We start from the raw sequence: 19,482 nt of genomic DNA, 5'->3' as shown, positions 1-19,482 counted from the left end.
CCTTACTCACTTTCTGCCTATTTTATTATTTATATTACTTTATTTCAGGTCTTTACATCTAAGAAACAATAAAACATGGCACACACAAGAAGGACTCCAAAGAACAGCTCAGTGGGAGAAAATAATCCTTCAAATTACTTTCATCCTAAATTGTTCAGGATTTTAAATTTTCTGCAATAAAACAAAGTGGAAGCCATTGTAGGATTTCAGCGAGGATGTTACAAGCATCTATAGACAGCCCATATTAATAAATGGGCTACTGCATTCTGGACCAAGTACACCAATCTTATCTGTGCACTTAAATAGCACCAGGAATTCTCCTTATATTTTCAGCCTTCAGCTATCTGTCAATATAGACAGTTTGAGAAGAAGGGTGAAGTGATATTGATTGGGGAAACAATTAAGCAAGTATTAGAAAATACAGACATCCAAGCTGAATTGGGTATGACCCCAGAAGAGTAAATACCTGTCTCTATTACTGTATTTACCTCATGAGTATACTACATACTGAGGACAGCTCCAGAGAATTGAGGGCAATAGATTTGGTCTCTTCCTCTCCTCATATATTCCAACTAATAACAAGCTTGTTTTCAAGTTAATCTCAAGTGGTTTCAAAGTTAGCAATGAATTTCTTATTCTCTTGCTTCTCAAGTCACTACCTTGCTATTAATTATATTCCCCTTGTGTCTTTGTTTTAGGACTTATCAGTCCAGCGGCTTAAAAGAATAGTGATTGCTTCATAAATCACAGACATATTTCAAAGGGTCTGATCTCATCCTGGACACTTAAACGACTCAAATATAAACTTCATAGTTGTCTAGCAAAAACTCAGGTTAGCACTTTTAGATTTCTAAGTCCTGAAGCTTCAAAATAGATGCAAGCATAAGAAGTATATTTTTATAGAGCCAAATTATATTTCAAAATAATTTTGCTTTTCTTTGCACCCCACAGAAGTTGTACAGATAGACAAGCTAAAATCACACAATATTATTTTTTCTCTTGCCCTTATAAAATTCCTCGTGTTAAGGAAAACCAATATAATTTGGTATTTCTTGTCAACATTATACACAAATCTCTGACTCAATGCAATGTATCTAGTTCCATACTGGAGACCGTGCATTTACATTGACAAATATATATTACCACATATTGTGGTAAAATATCTTACTTGCAAATGTACATAAAAAGAACACTTTTTATGGTTATGGTTCAATACTTCAATTTTTAAATGCACTAGCTATATTGTTATTACTAAAATGAGAAAATCATTGTTGAATCCAACTTTCTCTCTGGGAGCCCTGAATCTCATGGCATCTGAAGAAAGACCTACTTCTTGACTTGTGGAAGAAGACATCTTTAATAAGGAAAATGATTATCCCATGGCCTACCACTCCTGCACTATCCTAAAATCATGCCAGTAAAATTCAAAAATTGGAATGAACAATTTCTATTTGGGATGTTTAATGCAATGGAATTAGAGCTGAAATGTATATGTGAACCCAGAGGTAGAGAACTATGGCCCCTTTATGACTTATGACTTTATTACATGCTGGCTTATGAATTCTGGGAGTTGAAGTCCACAAGTCACACAGGGGTCATAGTTCCCCACCCCTGTGCTAACCCATCACATCACCAGAAGCTTCACTTGGCTAAAAAAAATTTCTATTTCCAGGATGAAAAAGTTTGACCGCCGTCAATTTAGTGATGGTAGAAACATGCTCTGACTGCAAAGGTTAGATTGCTGTTCAGAAAACAACACAATTTTCCTCTTAATATTGAGAGGCTCTCCCCAATCAAATCAGAGTTCAAGTTCAAATTTTGACTCAGAAACTCTCATTTCTCTTTGTGGTTTTGAAGGCACATTGATTTGCCAGTCAGACTAGACAGTACTAGGCTACCTAATCCAGGGAATTATTTTGTGTACTCTGAGCAAAGCTCAGACTAGGATTTCTAGTCCTTAGGCAGAGTTGTTTTTCATCATCTGATTCACATTTTAACTTGACATGCCAAGGATTAAACTGGACTTCTCCCACATGATGATATATTGAAACATAAACCTTTCTTTCAAAAATATAGCACTCAACACACACATACTGTCCATACATACATATCAATATTCCATTCAATATTCCAGTGAAGTGATTTCAAAAAGGAACAATAAAACTCATGGTTATTATGCTAAATATTTTAAAATAAAAGCTAAAAGAAATGTCTTCTACTTGCCCAATGTCCACTTAATTCTGAAAGGAACCAAAGAATAATATATGAGGACTTATCAAAGTTTCCAAAAATGCATAATCAGGATTGTAGTCTCTTTGGAAAACAAGAACATTGTCACTCTCTCTCAGCCCAACCCACCTCACAGGGTTGTGGTTGTGGAGAAAATAGGAGGAGGAAAGAGTATTATATGTGTTCATTGCCTTGAGTTATTAATAAAAATAATAAAGGTGATATAAAATCTAATAAATAATTAACAACTGGAGTTAACAGATGTTACCCAGGACGAATGTCCTCTGCACAATTCTCATATACAACTGAAGCCATACTTGAGAAATTATACCCACAAAGATTAACAATTATTGCTGTAAGTATAATGCTACTCTAAATATAAAGGCAAGGGTTCTATTTTTCTGATTCATTATGAAAGCTGAAAGCAATAAACAATATGAATCCAAGTATAATGAAATAAAGTGGTTTTTTTAAGTTAAAGACTTTATACACGCACACACATACACACACAACGGAGAGAACATAGTTTTCTCTTAAATCATTCCCAAAAGAACTTCCTCTATTTTAAGATTACTTTCACTTCAGGTAATTTCTAAACCCGCTTCTATTAATACAGTCAAGAAATGAAATGAAATGAAAAGACTAGCTGGTCATAATGTAAACTATAGTTTTCTACTTGCTGATTTACTTCCATCTCTGACCATCCATCTGAATAGGGAACAAAAAGAAAGTGAACAAGAGAGCCCAGCAAAGCTGTTGGCTCTAAAGGTCATATTTTATGTCCAACATAATAATAATAATAACAATAACAACAACAACAACAACTGACTACAAGCAGCGGCATGACAAAGTAGCAACAATAGTGCATTGGAAGATCTGCAAGAAATATCATTTGCCTGTAAGCAAGAACTGGTGGGATCATAAAATAGAGAAAGTCATAGAAAATGATAAAGTTAAACTGCTCTGGGACTTCAGAATTCAAACAGACAAGCACCTGCAACATAACACCCCGGACTTAACAATTGTCAATAAGAAAGACAAAAAAGTCTGGATAGTGGACGTGGCAGTGCCTGGAGACAGCAGAATAGACAAGAAAGAACTGGAGAAGATAACAAAATACAGAGACCTACAAATAGAAATAGAAAGACTGTGGCAAAGGCAAGCAAGGGTAGTACCAACAGTAATAGGTGCCTTGGGTGCAATCCCAAAACAACTGGAACACCACTTGAACACCACTGGCATTGACAAATTCGCTATTAGTCAATTGCAAAAGGCGGCCTTACTAGGAACTGCTTCCATCCTGCAACGATATCTGTAATACCATCAAACATCCACATCTGCCTATCCCAGGTCCTTGGTAAGGACTCGATAGGTAGACAAAAATGCCAAATCCAGTCTGAACATCTGGCTGACTGTGCGATGATCAATAATAATAATAATAATAATGTTGGAAAGAAAAACCCTATACCATTTCAGACAAATGGCTGTCCAGACTCCTCTTAAAAACTTCCAGTGTTGGAGCATTCACAGCTTCTGGAGGCAGGTTGTTACACTGATTAATTGTTCTGTCAGGAAATTTGCTTTTCTCTTTGGTTAGTTTTCATCCATTGCTTCTTGTCCTGCCTTCAGGTGCTTTGAAGAATAGCTTGATTCCCTCTTCTATGTGGCAGCCCCTGAGATATTGGAATACTGCTATCATGTCACCCCTCGTCCTTCTCTTCATTAAACTAGACATACCCAATTCCAGCAACTGTTCCTTATATGTTTCAGCCCCTAATCCCCTAATCATCTTTGTTGCTCTTCTCTGTACTCTTTCTAGAATCTCAACATCTTTTTTACATCGTGGTGACCAAAACTGGATGCAGTATTCCAAGTGTGGCCTTACCAAAGCATTGTAAAGTTTACATAAATTACATAATTACATGTAAACATATATAGGTATGTACTTGAAGTATTTGAAGTATTTTGTACACTCCAAAAATTTCATATAAAAGCACAACCTTTCTCTATGGAAAGAAAACTTTGTGGATGGCAACAGATGACCTCCAAGGTCCCTTCCAACTTTATTATTATTATTATTATTATTATTATTATTATTATTATTATTATTATTATTATTATTATTATTATTATTATTATTATTATTGAGGATTCCCAGAAGCACTGAGAAAGATGGTATATGTATCAATTAGCCTACATAGGAAAAAAAAATATGAAATTATCACCCTTAAAAATTGTCAAAAGTTACATGTGAACGCTGACAAGGAAGTAACAGCAAATTAGAAGGAGAGAGAATCTAAGGGAACTTCAGTGCTTAAGTGCTTTCTGGCAATATAACACATCTGATACAATGACCCATTATATTGATGTATTCTGGCTCCTTCCATAAATAAGATTCATGATGAAGTCTATCCTCAGTCACAGAAGCTCACTTGGGCCAGTTACTATTTCTTAGCTTAGTCTTCTAAAAACAACTCTTCTTGGGAGGATAAAATGAAAATTGCATATACTACTGTATAAGCTTCTAAAAAAGATGGTATATATAAACCTAATGAACAAATTAAGAACAACAACTATAAAGTTGCTACCATATTGTAAACGTTAATAGGGTAATATCTAATACATGGAGAGTTATATTGTGACAGTATCCAATAGTTGGGTGCTGTTATTCATCCTGTTAGGACATGCATGCTGTTCTTTTACATAACTGATCAGTTGGAAGAAGCGATAACACACTTTTCACACAGACAGAAACCTTCCCACACAAAAATGGGAGCCGATGTGCAGGAAAATAGGAAAGACGGAGATAGAAGACTTAGGAAAAGTTGAGGAAAAGAAGAGAAAAAATGTAGCTGGTGTATCAAAACTTTACTTTGCCAGAACAAAAATAGAAAATCTAGTAATGCTTGACAAGGAGCACATAAATCAAATATCTCTTTTATTGTGTTATTATCACATATTAGAAAGCCTGCAAGGAAGTGGGAGAATGGGAAACAGCCTCATACAAGAGACATATGGAAATGCCTTAGGTAAATGCCATTTGACTTAAAAAAGTATCTTAATCATAGACATGAAAGTTCATAGACATGAAATGGAGCATCAGAAATTTTCCTTCCTTCCTTCCTTCCTTCCTTCCTCCCTCCCTCCCTCCCTCCCTCCCTCTCTTCTTTTCTTTCCTCCTTCCCTTTCCAGCAGGTAGGTAAGTGGCTGCTGATGGGTGGGGAAGTGAGGGATTGTGAGACTGGTTAAGAAACTGTCACAGAAAGTTGAAAATGAAGATCATGTGACCACAGCAGCAGCATGGCAGCTGCCAGTAGCACTGAATCAGCCACAGTTTCCCCAAATTTCATTCCTTCAGGAGTCATGTGTCCTGATTTTGGACACATTCTGTAAGTTAGTCATTTGAAGCACCTTGGTTCAAAAATTGTTGCTCTATGATGCACTATTTCATCCACTTAAAGCCCATGACAATGATAGTATATAGATTTTCTTGGAGGATAAACCAAAGACTGTGTTTATTACACAAACATTCAGACAGCTTTTGACAACAATCTCCAACAAAAAGTTTGTTTGACTCTGAAATGCACAAATTATAGCTATGTAGTAGCTATTCAAAATGAAACCATAATTCAAGGAAATGTTTTCTTCCTTATTTCTCAAATGCCTACTGCAAAATACAAGTCAAAAGAAAAGCCTTTTATATTTTCAGAACTAATACTGTTTACAGTTCTACAAAGAGCCTAAAGAAAGGGAAAAACTTAACAGAGAAAGACAGCACCATTGAGCTATCAGCCTATCGAATTCAAAATATTGGAGAATAAATATAATTAAAGGCAAAAATTATTAGGATCTGAGAGAAAAATGTAGATAGCAATCAATCTGCATTAAGAATTTTGGAAACCCTATTATTATCAAAACTTGGACTAGCAGATTTAGACTTAGCTATACCTTTGCTTTTGTACTTTCTAAGAGCTCTTATGAGAAGCTCATTCTTCCCATATAAACGCTACTTGTAGTAATGTATTTATAAAGTCTGATAATCCAAAATTAATAAAATCAACTCATCTGGCTTACTTTAATATCTATTTCAAAAGTTGGACATTATTTGAATTCCAATGCCAACATTGGGGCTAAGATATTTTTTTCCTGCTGTAAGCCATGCTTTGTTGATTTATAGCCTCTGAAATATGTCTGACAACTCAATGAAGTCAAGCAGTTTTTCCTCTTTTTTTTAACTCTGAAATGATATTTGATGATGAAAGACAGTCAAGCTTGGGGGATGCTTAAGAGAACCAATTTCCAGGTTTTTTAGTACAATGCACCAGCAATTGGAGACATATTTGGGAGTGCACCAAGGATTGCAAAATGGAAAACAAGGGCATGTGCTCCAAGGGCTACCAACTGCTCACCCCTGCTCCAATGGAACGAATGCCAATATATTTACATTTGCTGAAATACAATTAATGTTTTAGTTGACTTTTACAAGCTTCTCCTCCTCCTCATTTTAGAGGTCTATTAAAGCAATGTGATTAAATTAAAATATTCAGAGAAAGAATAGCCTGCCATGACTCTTGATAATTGGATCCACAATGTTTGCTAACTCAAGTGGAATGAACTTCTTGTAACTATATCCGTACTTCTAAGGAAGCTAAGGGGACGATTAAGGTGTAGGGCTTTTGTTTTACTGCCTGTTTTTATTACAGTTTTATAGTCATTGGTTTTATTGTTCTGAGCCACACAGAGTTGCTTAAGATGGGGACCCATAGAAATCTTTTAAATAAATAACAAGAGCATTGATCTTGAGCTATTTCTGTGCGACATGCTTTCAATGCTATCTTTTCTCTCCTCAAATTTCTCAGTGTTAAGCATACCCACTTCCTTCAGTCTCTCTTCATGAAACTTAATTTTAATCTTCAATTATCCAGATTACTAGGGGTGTACAGAATGCTTGCTGTGAATTGTTTCAAGCTTGAAATTTCATAAAGCATCCTCTCTTAAGTGCAATTTAGGCTGTTCTTAGTGAGTTGTTCCAGGCATTTGGGGAAGCTTTTGAGCTCAAAATAGGGGCACCCCCCCAATTGAAAAATTTGTCACAAGCTCAAAATGCTTCCCAAGCTTAAGGCAGCCTGTTTTGTTCTCAAAGGACAGCTTTTGACTCAGAGAAGGATGTTTTATGACATTTGGTGCTCAAGATATTTTGAAATGAAACCATTTTGCACACCCCTACTCGTTGCCCTTCTATGCAATTGTTTGCCTGATGAATCATTGTTAAAGTGTGGTGCCCAGTAATGAACACAAGATTTGAGATTAAGTCTGACAAATGCACAATAGATTAAAAGCATTTCCTGTGATTCAGGAGCAATATTTCTATTGCATGTAAAATGGCTTATATGCAGATATATCACACCACTGATTCATGTGCAGATTGTCAGGACAATTTCAAGATCCAAATAGCTGTATTTTTTCCAAATCTGGCTATCCCACTTTATAAACAGAAGCAGATACCACAGTATTAATTTTACAAATTTAAAATCAGAACTACTGACAATACCTTATTTAAGACACTATTTCTCTTCATATACAAAGTCAATGATTTTGTATTCTATGATTAAGGTTTATGTCCACCCTCTTTCTCCTATATATATTCCAGTTCTATGAAGTTACTTTCTTATACTGCATGCCAAAGTCATGAGATAAATCCAAACAAACTATGCACTTTTACTCCAAAAGAGATTTGCAAGCTAACTAGAGATTGTAAACCTGTTAAGAGAGAAATTCCAAGATAAAAATATCAACTGATTCACATATTAGGCAATCAAAGACAGATAAACCTCTTTGCCTCGTACAATAGAAGAGGAGACATGTGAATTTTTATTTTAATACAAGTTCATTTTTAATATGTACATTTCTTAACAGCATATGAGTTTCTTTTCAACCACAAATGAAATAATTTTGTTACTTACGATAATCTCTATGAATTTCATCTATTTCATTCTCTGTCTGGTGCTTTGTAAATATCATACTCTGCAACAATAGCACAAACATTATTTTTAATGATTAACAGATAAACGATATAAAATGTAGATGAAGGATTTTAAGTCATATTATCTTGAATTAAAAAAAAACATTTTCTGCCTATCAATATTGTTTTAGCATTTAATTTTTAGAGGCTTATTTAAGGATAGGTCTTTTTTTAAAAAAAATAATGGAACGTTGGTGACACACATCCTGTTATTATGAACAAAACCCCAAAGATGCTGCTGCTACGTAATCTCAAAGTGATTTGAGATGCCTTCAGAACAGCAAATCCATATGCTGAAATTTATATTTTTGTCTACACGAAAAACCTTTTAGAGCAGAGGCCCCCAACCTTTTGGGCACTAGGGACCGGTTCCGTGGAGAGAGGTTTTTCCGCGGAATGGAGGGGACATGGTTTTGTTTGCTGCCTGAATCCCGTGGAAGGGGCTTTGTTTACGCGGCCCAGTTTCTGGCATGCCGTGGCCCGGTGCCAGTCCACAGACCTGAGGTTGGGGACCCGTTTTAGAGAATCTTCAGAGTAATATTCAAAAGGAAAAAAAAAACAATCCATGCTAGTGAAGATGACTTTGTCCATTCTACTACAGGTTTCACCACAACTGATTGCTGAATGCAAACAAAATCTAGTCAATGGATTCCACAGGATCATCCCTTTTCCACTTTCCTTCTTAAGCAGTTAACAGTGGCACACAGCCTCAAAAAGGTCCCATGCAGTGGCAAAAAAATTTTTTTCTATAAAAAGGATAAATAGGAATACAAGATCTATGACAGCTATAACAGTCTCATTTCCATATTTAAGCTCCTCAGGTTATATTAAAACAAACTGAAAAATCATTCCCCATCTTCTCCGATAACCTTATCTCACCAAAAAAGATACATTGTCCAAAAGGCTAGGTCATGGCTCCTGACACAGAAACAATATGCCAGGCTTTTCAGATGTCTAATATAGTACTGCAGGTTTCAAAAGTATAAAAGGGACTGTAGAAGGGGAAGGGAGAACTGACCTACTAGGAATCCATGTGCTTGAATGACAACAATAGTGAAATCATTTGGGATAGGGGCACTTAGAGTACATGTATTTAAGTTTGCTTACAAAGGGGTTCACAAAGTGCAAGACGTATTTATTCAGAAAATATCAGTCATGGAGAAATGGGGGCTAATAGGGATAGAACAATTACTAAATACTGTTTCACAAAAACTGAACTTAATCCTCCAGTTGCTCTATACTATCCTGATGTAAGGCCCAAGCAAAATGCAAATCAGTGTTGTTTCACTCTGTGTTATGCTGGATATATCATCATCATCATATTTTATAAAATCAGATTAGGAAGGATGTTTAGCAGGTACTATATTACCCATTTCTGCTATAAAAGATTTTGTATGTCTATCTATCACTAGCTGTTTAATTAGACATTAGTGGTTTATAATTAGTAATATCAGGAGAGAGATTAGGCTAGAATTCTAAAATACAAGTACTAAATACACAGATTAAGCGAATATTCATTCATAGATTTTTTTCAAACTGCAATTGGCAATCTCCATCAGCACATCAATGGAATCATCAGCAGTTTGATACTTGGTAAAAACTTTCCTTTTTTGGAAGGTCAGTCATGTACAAGTTTTTTTGTTATTATTGTTGTTCTTGTTGTTATTTCTTGCTGTTATGTATTTTATATTTCTATGTTAATAAATGGCTTTACTATTTTGCATAATCTAAAATTCTGTGGTAAATGGGCAGAACATAAATGCTTTAACTGAAAAACAAAAATACCCTCAAAGCTTTAATTTGATAGTGGCAATTAAATAGATGGAAGCAGTTTTTCTAGCATGCAGTTCAATATTAGATGGTTTCTGACATTATTTCCTGTCAATATAAACTTTAAGGATGGGCATACAATGCACATTTACTTGGCCTTTGCAGTGACATTTCAAAAGTCAACTCTTAATGGGAAGATTACTTAGCAGGCATATGAACAGAAAATAACACAGGCACAGATATATCAAGCAAAAGGGACACATGTATAACAAGTATCTATCTACTGATTGCAGCACAGGCACTACAATGTGGCAGGGTTTCTGTCAGAAGGCGTACGTCTTGAGCAGAATAAAAGAGACTCCAAATGCAATCTTCACTCAAGCTTGAATTCAACAGGACATACTTCTATTCAAAACTATGATTATCACATGCTGAAATGCTTGGCCAGATTTGGCATCAAAATTATCCACAGATATCTATCTACACACATGTATCTACTAATTTAGCCCCATTATTCAAAAAAAGTCCACTATGATTTTATAATAGATAGAACAGCATATTTAAATTTATCTTCACCAGGATTAAAATTAAAGTTTATTAACTTACATCTTCTTTGGGTTTACTGGCATCAAGTTGTGCTTGAGTCTTTTCAATGTTTTCCAGTTCTTTTACTATTTCAGCAACTGTTAGAATAAATAAACACCATTAATAGCAATCTAGCACTCCAGTAACTATGACTAGATCCCAGAACAAACTCGATATTTTCAGTTGTTACGTAAAAAACTGGAATTGGTGCGTGAAAAATGCATTATAAATGATTTTTTACCATATGTAAATAGAGTAAAAACCAAAGAGATATAGAGTAAAAGGTAAAGCAAAACTAATAACTAAGTAGGAGAGGGAAGACTGGTTCAGTGCAAACTAGTGAAAGAGGTAATTATTAGGAAGGCTTTTTTCTTTGTCAACTAAAATCGCTGTAAATGAATCCTGTGAGATTCTCCAGACATCCTTGATGAGGCGATGGTTTTGAGCTTTAAACTTTTCTCCCCATAATAAATACAGTATTTTCTTACAAGATCCAAGACCAAAAGAGAATGATGTTCCAAAAGACAGATGGTCGGATAGACAGATAGATCTCCAAAACTGTTTATCTCTAACACTATCAGCAGCTGAAGTTCAAGGGCTAAGAAACTTGAGTGCTGAAGTGTGCTGAGAGAGCTATGAACATCACCAGCACATGCATTGTGGAATACCAACTTTTCTCCAAACAACACTGTCAATTTCTTGGCCATTGTGATCAATACATCTCTATCTGGACATACTAATAAAGGTATTCTTCAGATTGTACAGCCTGAAGATTTGGACAAACTGCTTAGAAGCTTGACACACATCCCTTTGATCCTTCTAAAATCTGTCAGGGCTTGGTGGACCTTATAAGTGATTAATATTCCGAGGAGTAGCAAGGTGCCTATTATTTTAATGACTTAGCAAATAATATGAGATTCCACAATATTTATTTCCATATTCTTTTAAAGTATTGAAGAATGTGTTTCCCCTCGGGCTATGTGGCAACAATGCTGATTATTTAAATTTGGTTTCAAATCCAAAGGCAACAATCCCACTAATGTTACAGGAGCATAATAGTGTGAACAACTGGTATTCAAAACTACTGGCCATCGTTTTTGTAACTTATCTTCTATTAATTCGCCTTGAGTTATTTAAAGCTTTTAGAACCAGCATGGTAATTTAATAATAATCATTATCATAGTTTATTAAATGTATATGCTTCCAGACTGACTTAGGTTGATATGACACAGGAGCAGTACAATGTTATGAAATTTAGTATTATTATGGACTGCTAAGGACAATATATTATTAGCTCTCATCAGCCAAAAAAGGGAGAACTTTCAGCCAAAAAAGGGAGAACATTGCTTTAATTATTCATGATTTAACCATACCTAGGCTGAACTCCATCCCGTACACTGGACTATCTTTTCAACATAATTTGGAATCTTAATGACATGTTGCCAATTTAATAGCAAGTCAGATCGCACTATACTAATTATATTGGTTGTCAAACTATACTAATTATATTGGTTGTCAAAGTGACTCTGAATCCCTCCTTCAGCTGTACCAACCTGCTGACACTGAGATCAGTATTCAAAGGTTTTACATGTGCATCCACTGCTATGAACAATTAGTAGCCTGTTTTTCACTGGCCATTTAGTTGTAAACCAATGGATATCTATCATATTTCATCAATATAAGCTTTCACTTCAATCCTAAAGATTCAACTCTTTACTAGAGCCAGTTAATGATTTAGGATTGTATTTTATTTTATATTATATTTTATCTAATCTATTTATTGAATTTGTATAGACGATCATCTGTCAGGTGCAAGGAACCAGAATGATACTATGAGCTGATCAATGTTACTTTCTTTAATTCTTGCATGCCTATTTATAAGAATTTTGCCAGAACATCTGCATTTTCCTGGGAATGGTCAGATAGGACTTCAAGAGTTCTGGGGGAGGTGAGATCTGCATCACTTCCAGCTGTGCAAGGATTCTAGGCTTGGCCCCTCTTCACACTTCCCCCCACTCTAGCTGTAGATTCCACCATACATTTCCCCAAAAGCAACTGTGGGTGGTACACAAACAATTAGATAAAAATCACAAATATAAAAACAACAGATGTAAAAAATAGAGATCTATATTAAGAAATAAATAGTATAAAAATAAATATTATGTAGATGTAATGCAGTCTCATTTTAATCATTAATTATAACATTATCATCAATATTTGTATATTTATCATTATATTATTCTATTTTGTATTTTCACTTTTAATGTAGACCACTTTGGAATATCTGCTCTACAAGGCAGCATAACAATATTTTAAATCTATTACTAAGATAACAAGCTTCTCATAACCTTTGGTTCCTGCATTAAAAGTTGCTAGAGCGGCCATTGGAAAATCCAATCTGCCAGACTATAATATTTTCTACAAAACAGTTTCTTGAATGATTTGCACGCTGGATATATTTCAGAGTAACAACATAGCTTCCTCAAGGACAATTATGGCATTGTATATTAAGTACGGAAAAGTAAAATGCAATCCTGAAAGTTCACTGAAAACAAGACAAAGATGATTTAGTTGCCAACAAGTTTCATTTGTTGAATTTATGTATAATGCCAGAGGAGAAGGGTCAGCAACAGTAGGATCCAAGAATGTATAAACACTCTCTTCAAAAGTTCCATTGAGTACAGTGAAAATTATTGCAGGAAAATATGAACAGGATTACAGTTTAATTTGGCAAGTTCAGTTTTATACCAAATCCATTAAGACCCTTGGAGGTGGCATCCATAGAATGCCCCTATTGGGTTTGGTTACACTGAATTCTATATGCCACTTTTTATTTAGCTGTTTGTGTTTTACCTGAAACATATCCTAGTTCCATATTCACAAAACAATGAGGAAAATAAAAAAGCAAACTTTTACTGTGTAAGTTTAAAAGGGGTTGTGATATGAGAGTATCAAGAAAATCACTTGTATTTCAAAATCTACCCAGTACTACAGTAGCATTAATATTGCCTGCTCCAGGTTTGTATATGCTACTAGACAACCTGTGCCTCACTGGGTCGTTTCAGAGATATTTTCTTACCTTAAACATACCCCTAGAAATGAGGGAATTATGATGCTCCACAACCCATCCAAACACAGCAGAAACATTTTCCTACCATCCACATATGTAGAGAGTATGACAAAGGACTCTAAGACACCATCTGATTAAGATCTGGTACTTCTTAATTCACTTTGGGAATCCATGTTACCCAATATATAGAAGTAAGTGTGACAGGAGAAACATACTAAGAATAGCTAAAGTCCACCATACAGTGGGGTTGAGCATAGCCTCTATGAATATATGACACATGCACACTTTGTGAATCACTAGAATACAGGGGTTTCCAACCAGGGTGCAAGACGATATTCCAGGAGGTGCGAAAACTTGGGTTTTCAAAATTATAGTGTATATGCATAAGTCACTGCCGTTATTTTGAACATTTGTAAGGGGGGGGTGCAAGAATATATCAGAAGCGTTCTAGGGATGCGGGGTATAGAAAAGGTTGGGAGCTGCTGTTGTAATACAATAGAATCACTAGGTCCTATAATATCTCAAGATTTAAAGTGGTCACCTAACATCAAAAAAGCACAACTCAGAAAGCTCAGACTGCCCAAGGAGCTGCCGATACAGTTCTACGAAGGAATTATTGAGTCTGTCATCTACACCTGTATAACTGTCTGGTTTGGCACATCAACCAAACAAGACAGACACAGACTTCAACGAATAGTTAGAACTGCAGGAAAAACAATTGCTACCAGCCTGCCTTCCATTGAGGATCTATATACTGCACGAGTAAGAAAGAGGGCTGTGAAAATATCTACAGACCCCTCACATCCTGGACATAAACTGCTTCAACTTCTTTCCTCAAGATGACGCTATTGCATGCCAGAACAACTAGACACAAGGACAGTTTTTTCCTCCATGCCATCACTCAGCTAAACAACTAATTCCTACAACACTGTTAAACTACTTAGTATTATTCTCATCTTTCCTATTACCTATCTCCTTATCTTATGACTATAACTTTGTTACTTGTATCTTACGATTTATATTGTTTTACTTAGTATCCTAGTATGATTTATGTTGTTTGCTTATCTAGTATCCTATGACTATCACTAAGTGTTGCATCTTATGATTTATGATGAATGTATTTTTATGTTGATTATGACCATGATTTATCACTGTTGCTTGTATGTACACTGAGAGCTTATGCATCAGAGACAAATTCCTTGTGTGTCCAACCACACTTGGCCAATAAAGAATTCTATTAATGTGCAAGAAAGTACATGTGAACCATCTTTTTCATAAATGAGTTCATAAATCATTGTTTAAAGTTGGACTCTTTCCCAAAGAGTCCCAAATTTATTAATATAGGAGGGAAAAGCAACAAAAATGTGAAAAGGGGAGATAATTAATACTTATAAAGTTATGCATGGATTAAAAAAGGTTTCTCTTGTTCACAACACTAGAATCATAAAATATCCAATGTATCCAAACAGTTATTGATTCAGCATAGAAGAATATTTTTTTTCACAATAAACAATGTAAAACAGTAATAACTAGTAACATAGACAATGTTTAAAAGAGGATTAGATAAATTCATAGAGATTAAGCCTAACAATGCCTACTAGTCATATTAGCTACATGCTATTCTCAATTCTGGTTGCTAGGAAACTAAAGCAGGAAGATATAATTTCATTCATATCCTGCTTTCAGAGACCTTTATTTGTCCTATATGAACTAGTTAGGCCTTTGGTTTCATCTAGCACAGCTCTTCTTGAGTTTATATCATGTTTCTCTAGCTCTTGCTAAAATCTTAACAAATCAAATCACTTAGAACAGACTCTTCTGTTGTTGGCTCTGACTAACAGAAACAGCTTAATCACAGTTATGTGGTAAACTGTAAAGTGTCTCCTTTTGCTGCAGACAAATATCTGTGCCCTTTGGTCATATTTTGACCATTGTAGCACCAAGTCACACTGAACCTTAGCAAAAAGAATTTCTTTGCTTTTAGCCATAATAGGATAAGCATTTGTCAGAACTGAGTCAGAGATTCCCTCGCTAAGTTCTCTTTAGAGAACATCACACTTTTAAAGTGTGCCTAATAATTATGTCTGCATCTTATACTAATGGAACAACTATGGAACCACCTACTCCTGTTTTTCAGATTACCCATTTCCTATTTTACTTTTGAAATGCTGTAAAAACAGGCTCTTCAGATAGTTATTAAGAGATGCTTGAAGATTTTGCTGCCCAAAGGTGACACTTCTAGACCTTTGTGCTGTTATGATTAGGCTGTTGATTTTCTATGTTGTAATTTTATGTCATCGTAAGCCATTCACTATCTTTTGAAATTGGCAGGCAGGAACTATAGCAGCCCCAATGAGAGAAACACAACAAATGCAAAATCAGATACCTGAATATATTTCTACACATGTAAATAAGGGCAAGGGACTCAGCAGCAATTAAAATCAGAGGTGAGTTTCACAATACACAGGAGCATCACATGAAAGTAATTTTAAGTGTTAGACAGTGTAGAGGAGTATGCTAGCCGTGAGGAAAGAATGCAAGAATAATTAATCATCCACTTAGCTATGGGATGGAAAGTGGAGAAACCCATGCACTGAAACTCAAGATAATCCTGTGTTGATTGTCTTTAGTATAAGAAATTGCAGAGGGAAACTTTGAAGATTTTCTTATTATACCCTATAACAGTGATGGCGAACCTTTTAAAGACTGAGTGCCCAAAAACTGGCCCTGCCCCCGCTCCATCCCCTGCCCCGGCCCTGTCCCGGCCCCACCCCATCTGCCCACAGGGCCACTCACTGCCTCCAGGGCCCACCGCAGATCGCCCAGGCAGCCCAGCAGCGCCATGGCAGCCACGCCCTCAGCCCGCGCCCCGCAGCAGGATGGGGCATGAGGGCAGAGTCTTGTCTACTCTGCCTGGCTGCCATGTCCTTGGCTGCACTGCTCTGTGTGGGCCACGCTCGGGGGCGACTCTCCTCCAGGGGGGCTGCTGGTGAGGAGGGGGTTGTGGGGGGAGGCGAGGCTGGGGCAACGGCACGTGTGCCCACAGAGAGGGCTCCGAGTGCCAGAGGTTCGCCACCACTGCCCTATAGCAAAGAAGTCCAGCAATTCAGTAGCAATAGCAATAGCACTTAGACTTATAAACCACCCCCTAGTGCTTTACAGCACTCTGAGCAGTTTACAGTGTCAGCATATTGCGTCCAAAAATCTGGCTTCTCATTTTACCGATCTTGGAAAGATGGAAGTCTCTATTGCATTTTACGAAACAGCACTATTTAAAGGAAATCGCTGTCTACATTTCATTTTCCTACCTGATTTAGGATTTAGAGAATCACACTCTGAATTATACATGTGCACAAATTCTTGGTGTCTTTTAATAAGCTGTTGTTTTGTTCCCTGGGTGGACAATCCATGTTCTTTCAGTCTTTTCCTCAGATCACGGTCAGAAAGTAAACTGTAAACCAGTTTAGGCAGTAATTTTCTTTTTTGTCCAGAACTAGGAGAAAAAATCATAGAGGAAAACATGTTAAGAATATTTTCTATAAAATAAAATGAACAATGTACATATTTTACTCAATCTATGAGGCCTACATAAATATGTTATAGGGTACAAATGTGTTACAGTCTATATGTATATGCAAGTTTTTACTTTCAGATAATAAGGTGTTATTTTATTTTACTTTGTCCATATTTATTTTATTTTCAACCTCTGCAACCATTTGCCATATTGGTCCATTTCTATCTCCAACATCAATAATATATTATTTGATTAAATTATCGGTATTACTTATATCCCATTTTCCTTTCAGAGAGCTTTATTTTCTTATCTTTGTAATAGCACTGTGATTTAACTTAAGCCAAAGGGATAGGTCCAGCATTCAAGTAAATATTTTAAAAACTAATAATCAAATATTTAATGAGGAATGGCACTCTTCTCTGCTATTATTATAGAGAACGTAAGAAAATAGCTGGTCAAACTCATCCAGGCTACCATCGCTTATTTCTCAAAAAAAAAATGTGCCTGCTTATTTATTTCAAAAAGCAAATTCAAAAATGCTAACAAAACATCAACAATCAGCAAGCCACAAAAATGACATATATGTAAACACTATTTATTTAGGATTACACAGGCTCTGCTAATCAAAACTGACCTCCAGTCACATTGTCCCTCTTTAAAATGCAGCTTCCATAGTTTGCAGAAAAAAATGTGACCTTCGCTGCATTCAACAAACAGTTAAACTAGCAGACAAGGTTTTGAACATGTAATGCAGTTGTGGAATTGCAAAAGTACTGCCATTGATTTCCACTTATGAACCAGATTTCCTGCCAAACAAATCGTGAATTGCTTTAAATATAGAACAATCTAACATACCTTCCGTATTTCACTAGGAAAATCTACTAGAAAAGGAATTAAAAGAAAGTCCTTCAGTTTTTTTAATATGTATTTAAAAAATATTATATCTATAAGTAAACAGGTAATTACTGAAGTTATACAATTATTATTCAATATAACATTACCTATATTGAAATGAGTTATTTTCATTATATGTGCGCGTGTATGTGTGTGCGTGTAATATAAATATTTGATTTCTGACTTTCCCTTTCGAACCCAAAAATTTTGCAGTCCCTGTCAGTGTAAACTTAGAAACTATAGTCTAGGTCAGTGATGGCGAACCTTTTAGAGACCGAGTGCCCAAACTGCAACCCTAAACCCACTTATGCATTGTCGGGTGCCGGGTGGGTGTGGCCCATTGGCTGGGTGTGGCCAATTGGCTGGGTGTGGCCCATTGGGTGGCTGTGGCTGCGGTGGTAACAGCAGATTGGGTGGGACTAAAAAGTTCAATCAATCAATTCCAACTTTGCAAGATCTTTTTTCTTCCCGCGAGAAGTTGAAATTGACTCATTGATTGAACTTTTTTTTTTTTTGCACATGGCGGCAGAGGCCTAAAGTGAAAAGGTTTTATAAAACCCAGCTGGAGGCCTAGGACTGGGGCAATGGTGCACGTGCCCCCAGAGAGGGCTCTGAGTGCCGCCTCTGGCACCCGCCACCACTGATCTAGGTGTTTGAATTTATCTTGCTGCATAATATAAATGGTACCATTTTTGCTTTAATTTATTTAAACCTCTGTCATGTATATGTATATATATTTGTTTCACCATTGCTACATATTCTCCAAGTTTAAGTTCCCTATCAAATATTCTTGGTATTATGTCTTTTCCCCAGTATAGTACTACGCCTTCAATCTTTAATTCTCAAACAGTTACAAGATGTTTGTTAATATTATCTTAATTATAACCACTTTGGTATTTGGCAGAGATAGAAAACACTTCTAAAACCGTTACATGATTCCAGAAGGGAATATAAATTCTTCAGTAATATCCTGATAAACAGCAATATTCTGATAATCTCAATAGGGCTCTCACATATGTTATATTGTAAATAAAATAGGAGGTGCTAACCAGTAAATGCTATAGAACAATTACATGTACTATATGTTGGAACTGAATAATCAATTAAGAAAAGAATTCAGCAGAAGCACTCGCTTTTCATAAATACATGGTTATAAATTAGAATAAACCACTGGTTTATATATATATATATGTCCTTAATAGCTGCATATTTGTTCAATAACACAACCTTCGATCTCCGGGAGAGGTATAAACCAGTTGTTTATTGCTAAAAAGATATTTAAAAACAATAAAAACAACTATTTACAATGTTAAAAGAAACAACTTAGCTTTCGCTGGTCCCCTGCCAGCGTCCTCAGAGTGAAGCTCAGGGGGTGGGGAGATTCTTTTTATACACCTT

General features: G+C 35.8%; 1 protein-coding gene across 1 annotated transcript in view; it reads right to left on the bottom strand.

Annotated features, from left to right (window-relative positions):
* RAD18 (RAD18 E3 ubiquitin protein ligase) overlaps positions 1 to 19,482 on the bottom strand; it is a 114,173-nt gene that overhangs the window by 54,999 nt on the left and 39,692 nt on the right. The window contains exons 7-9 of the mRNA XM_015830774.1: positions 16,985 to 17,169; positions 10,628 to 10,704; positions 8,193 to 8,253 (exon numbers count right to left, since the gene is read on the bottom strand). Of these exons, the coding sequence (XP_015686260.1) occupies positions 8,193 to 8,253; positions 10,628 to 10,704; positions 16,985 to 17,169 (323 nt within the window). The remainder of the gene's footprint in view (positions 1 to 8,192; positions 8,254 to 10,627; positions 10,705 to 16,984; positions 17,170 to 19,482) is intronic.

The sequence above is a fragment of the Protobothrops mucrosquamatus genome, unplaced genomic scaffold, assembly GCF_001527695.2.
Source record: "Protobothrops mucrosquamatus isolate PMUCROS unplaced genomic scaffold, P.Mucros_1.0 scaffold_249, whole genome shotgun sequence".
Classification (NCBI taxonomy): domain Eukaryota; kingdom Metazoa; phylum Chordata; class Lepidosauria; order Squamata; family Viperidae; genus Protobothrops; species Protobothrops mucrosquamatus.
Note: the sequence above shows the minus strand (reverse complement) of the source record. Positions and strands in the feature narration are given on the sequence as shown.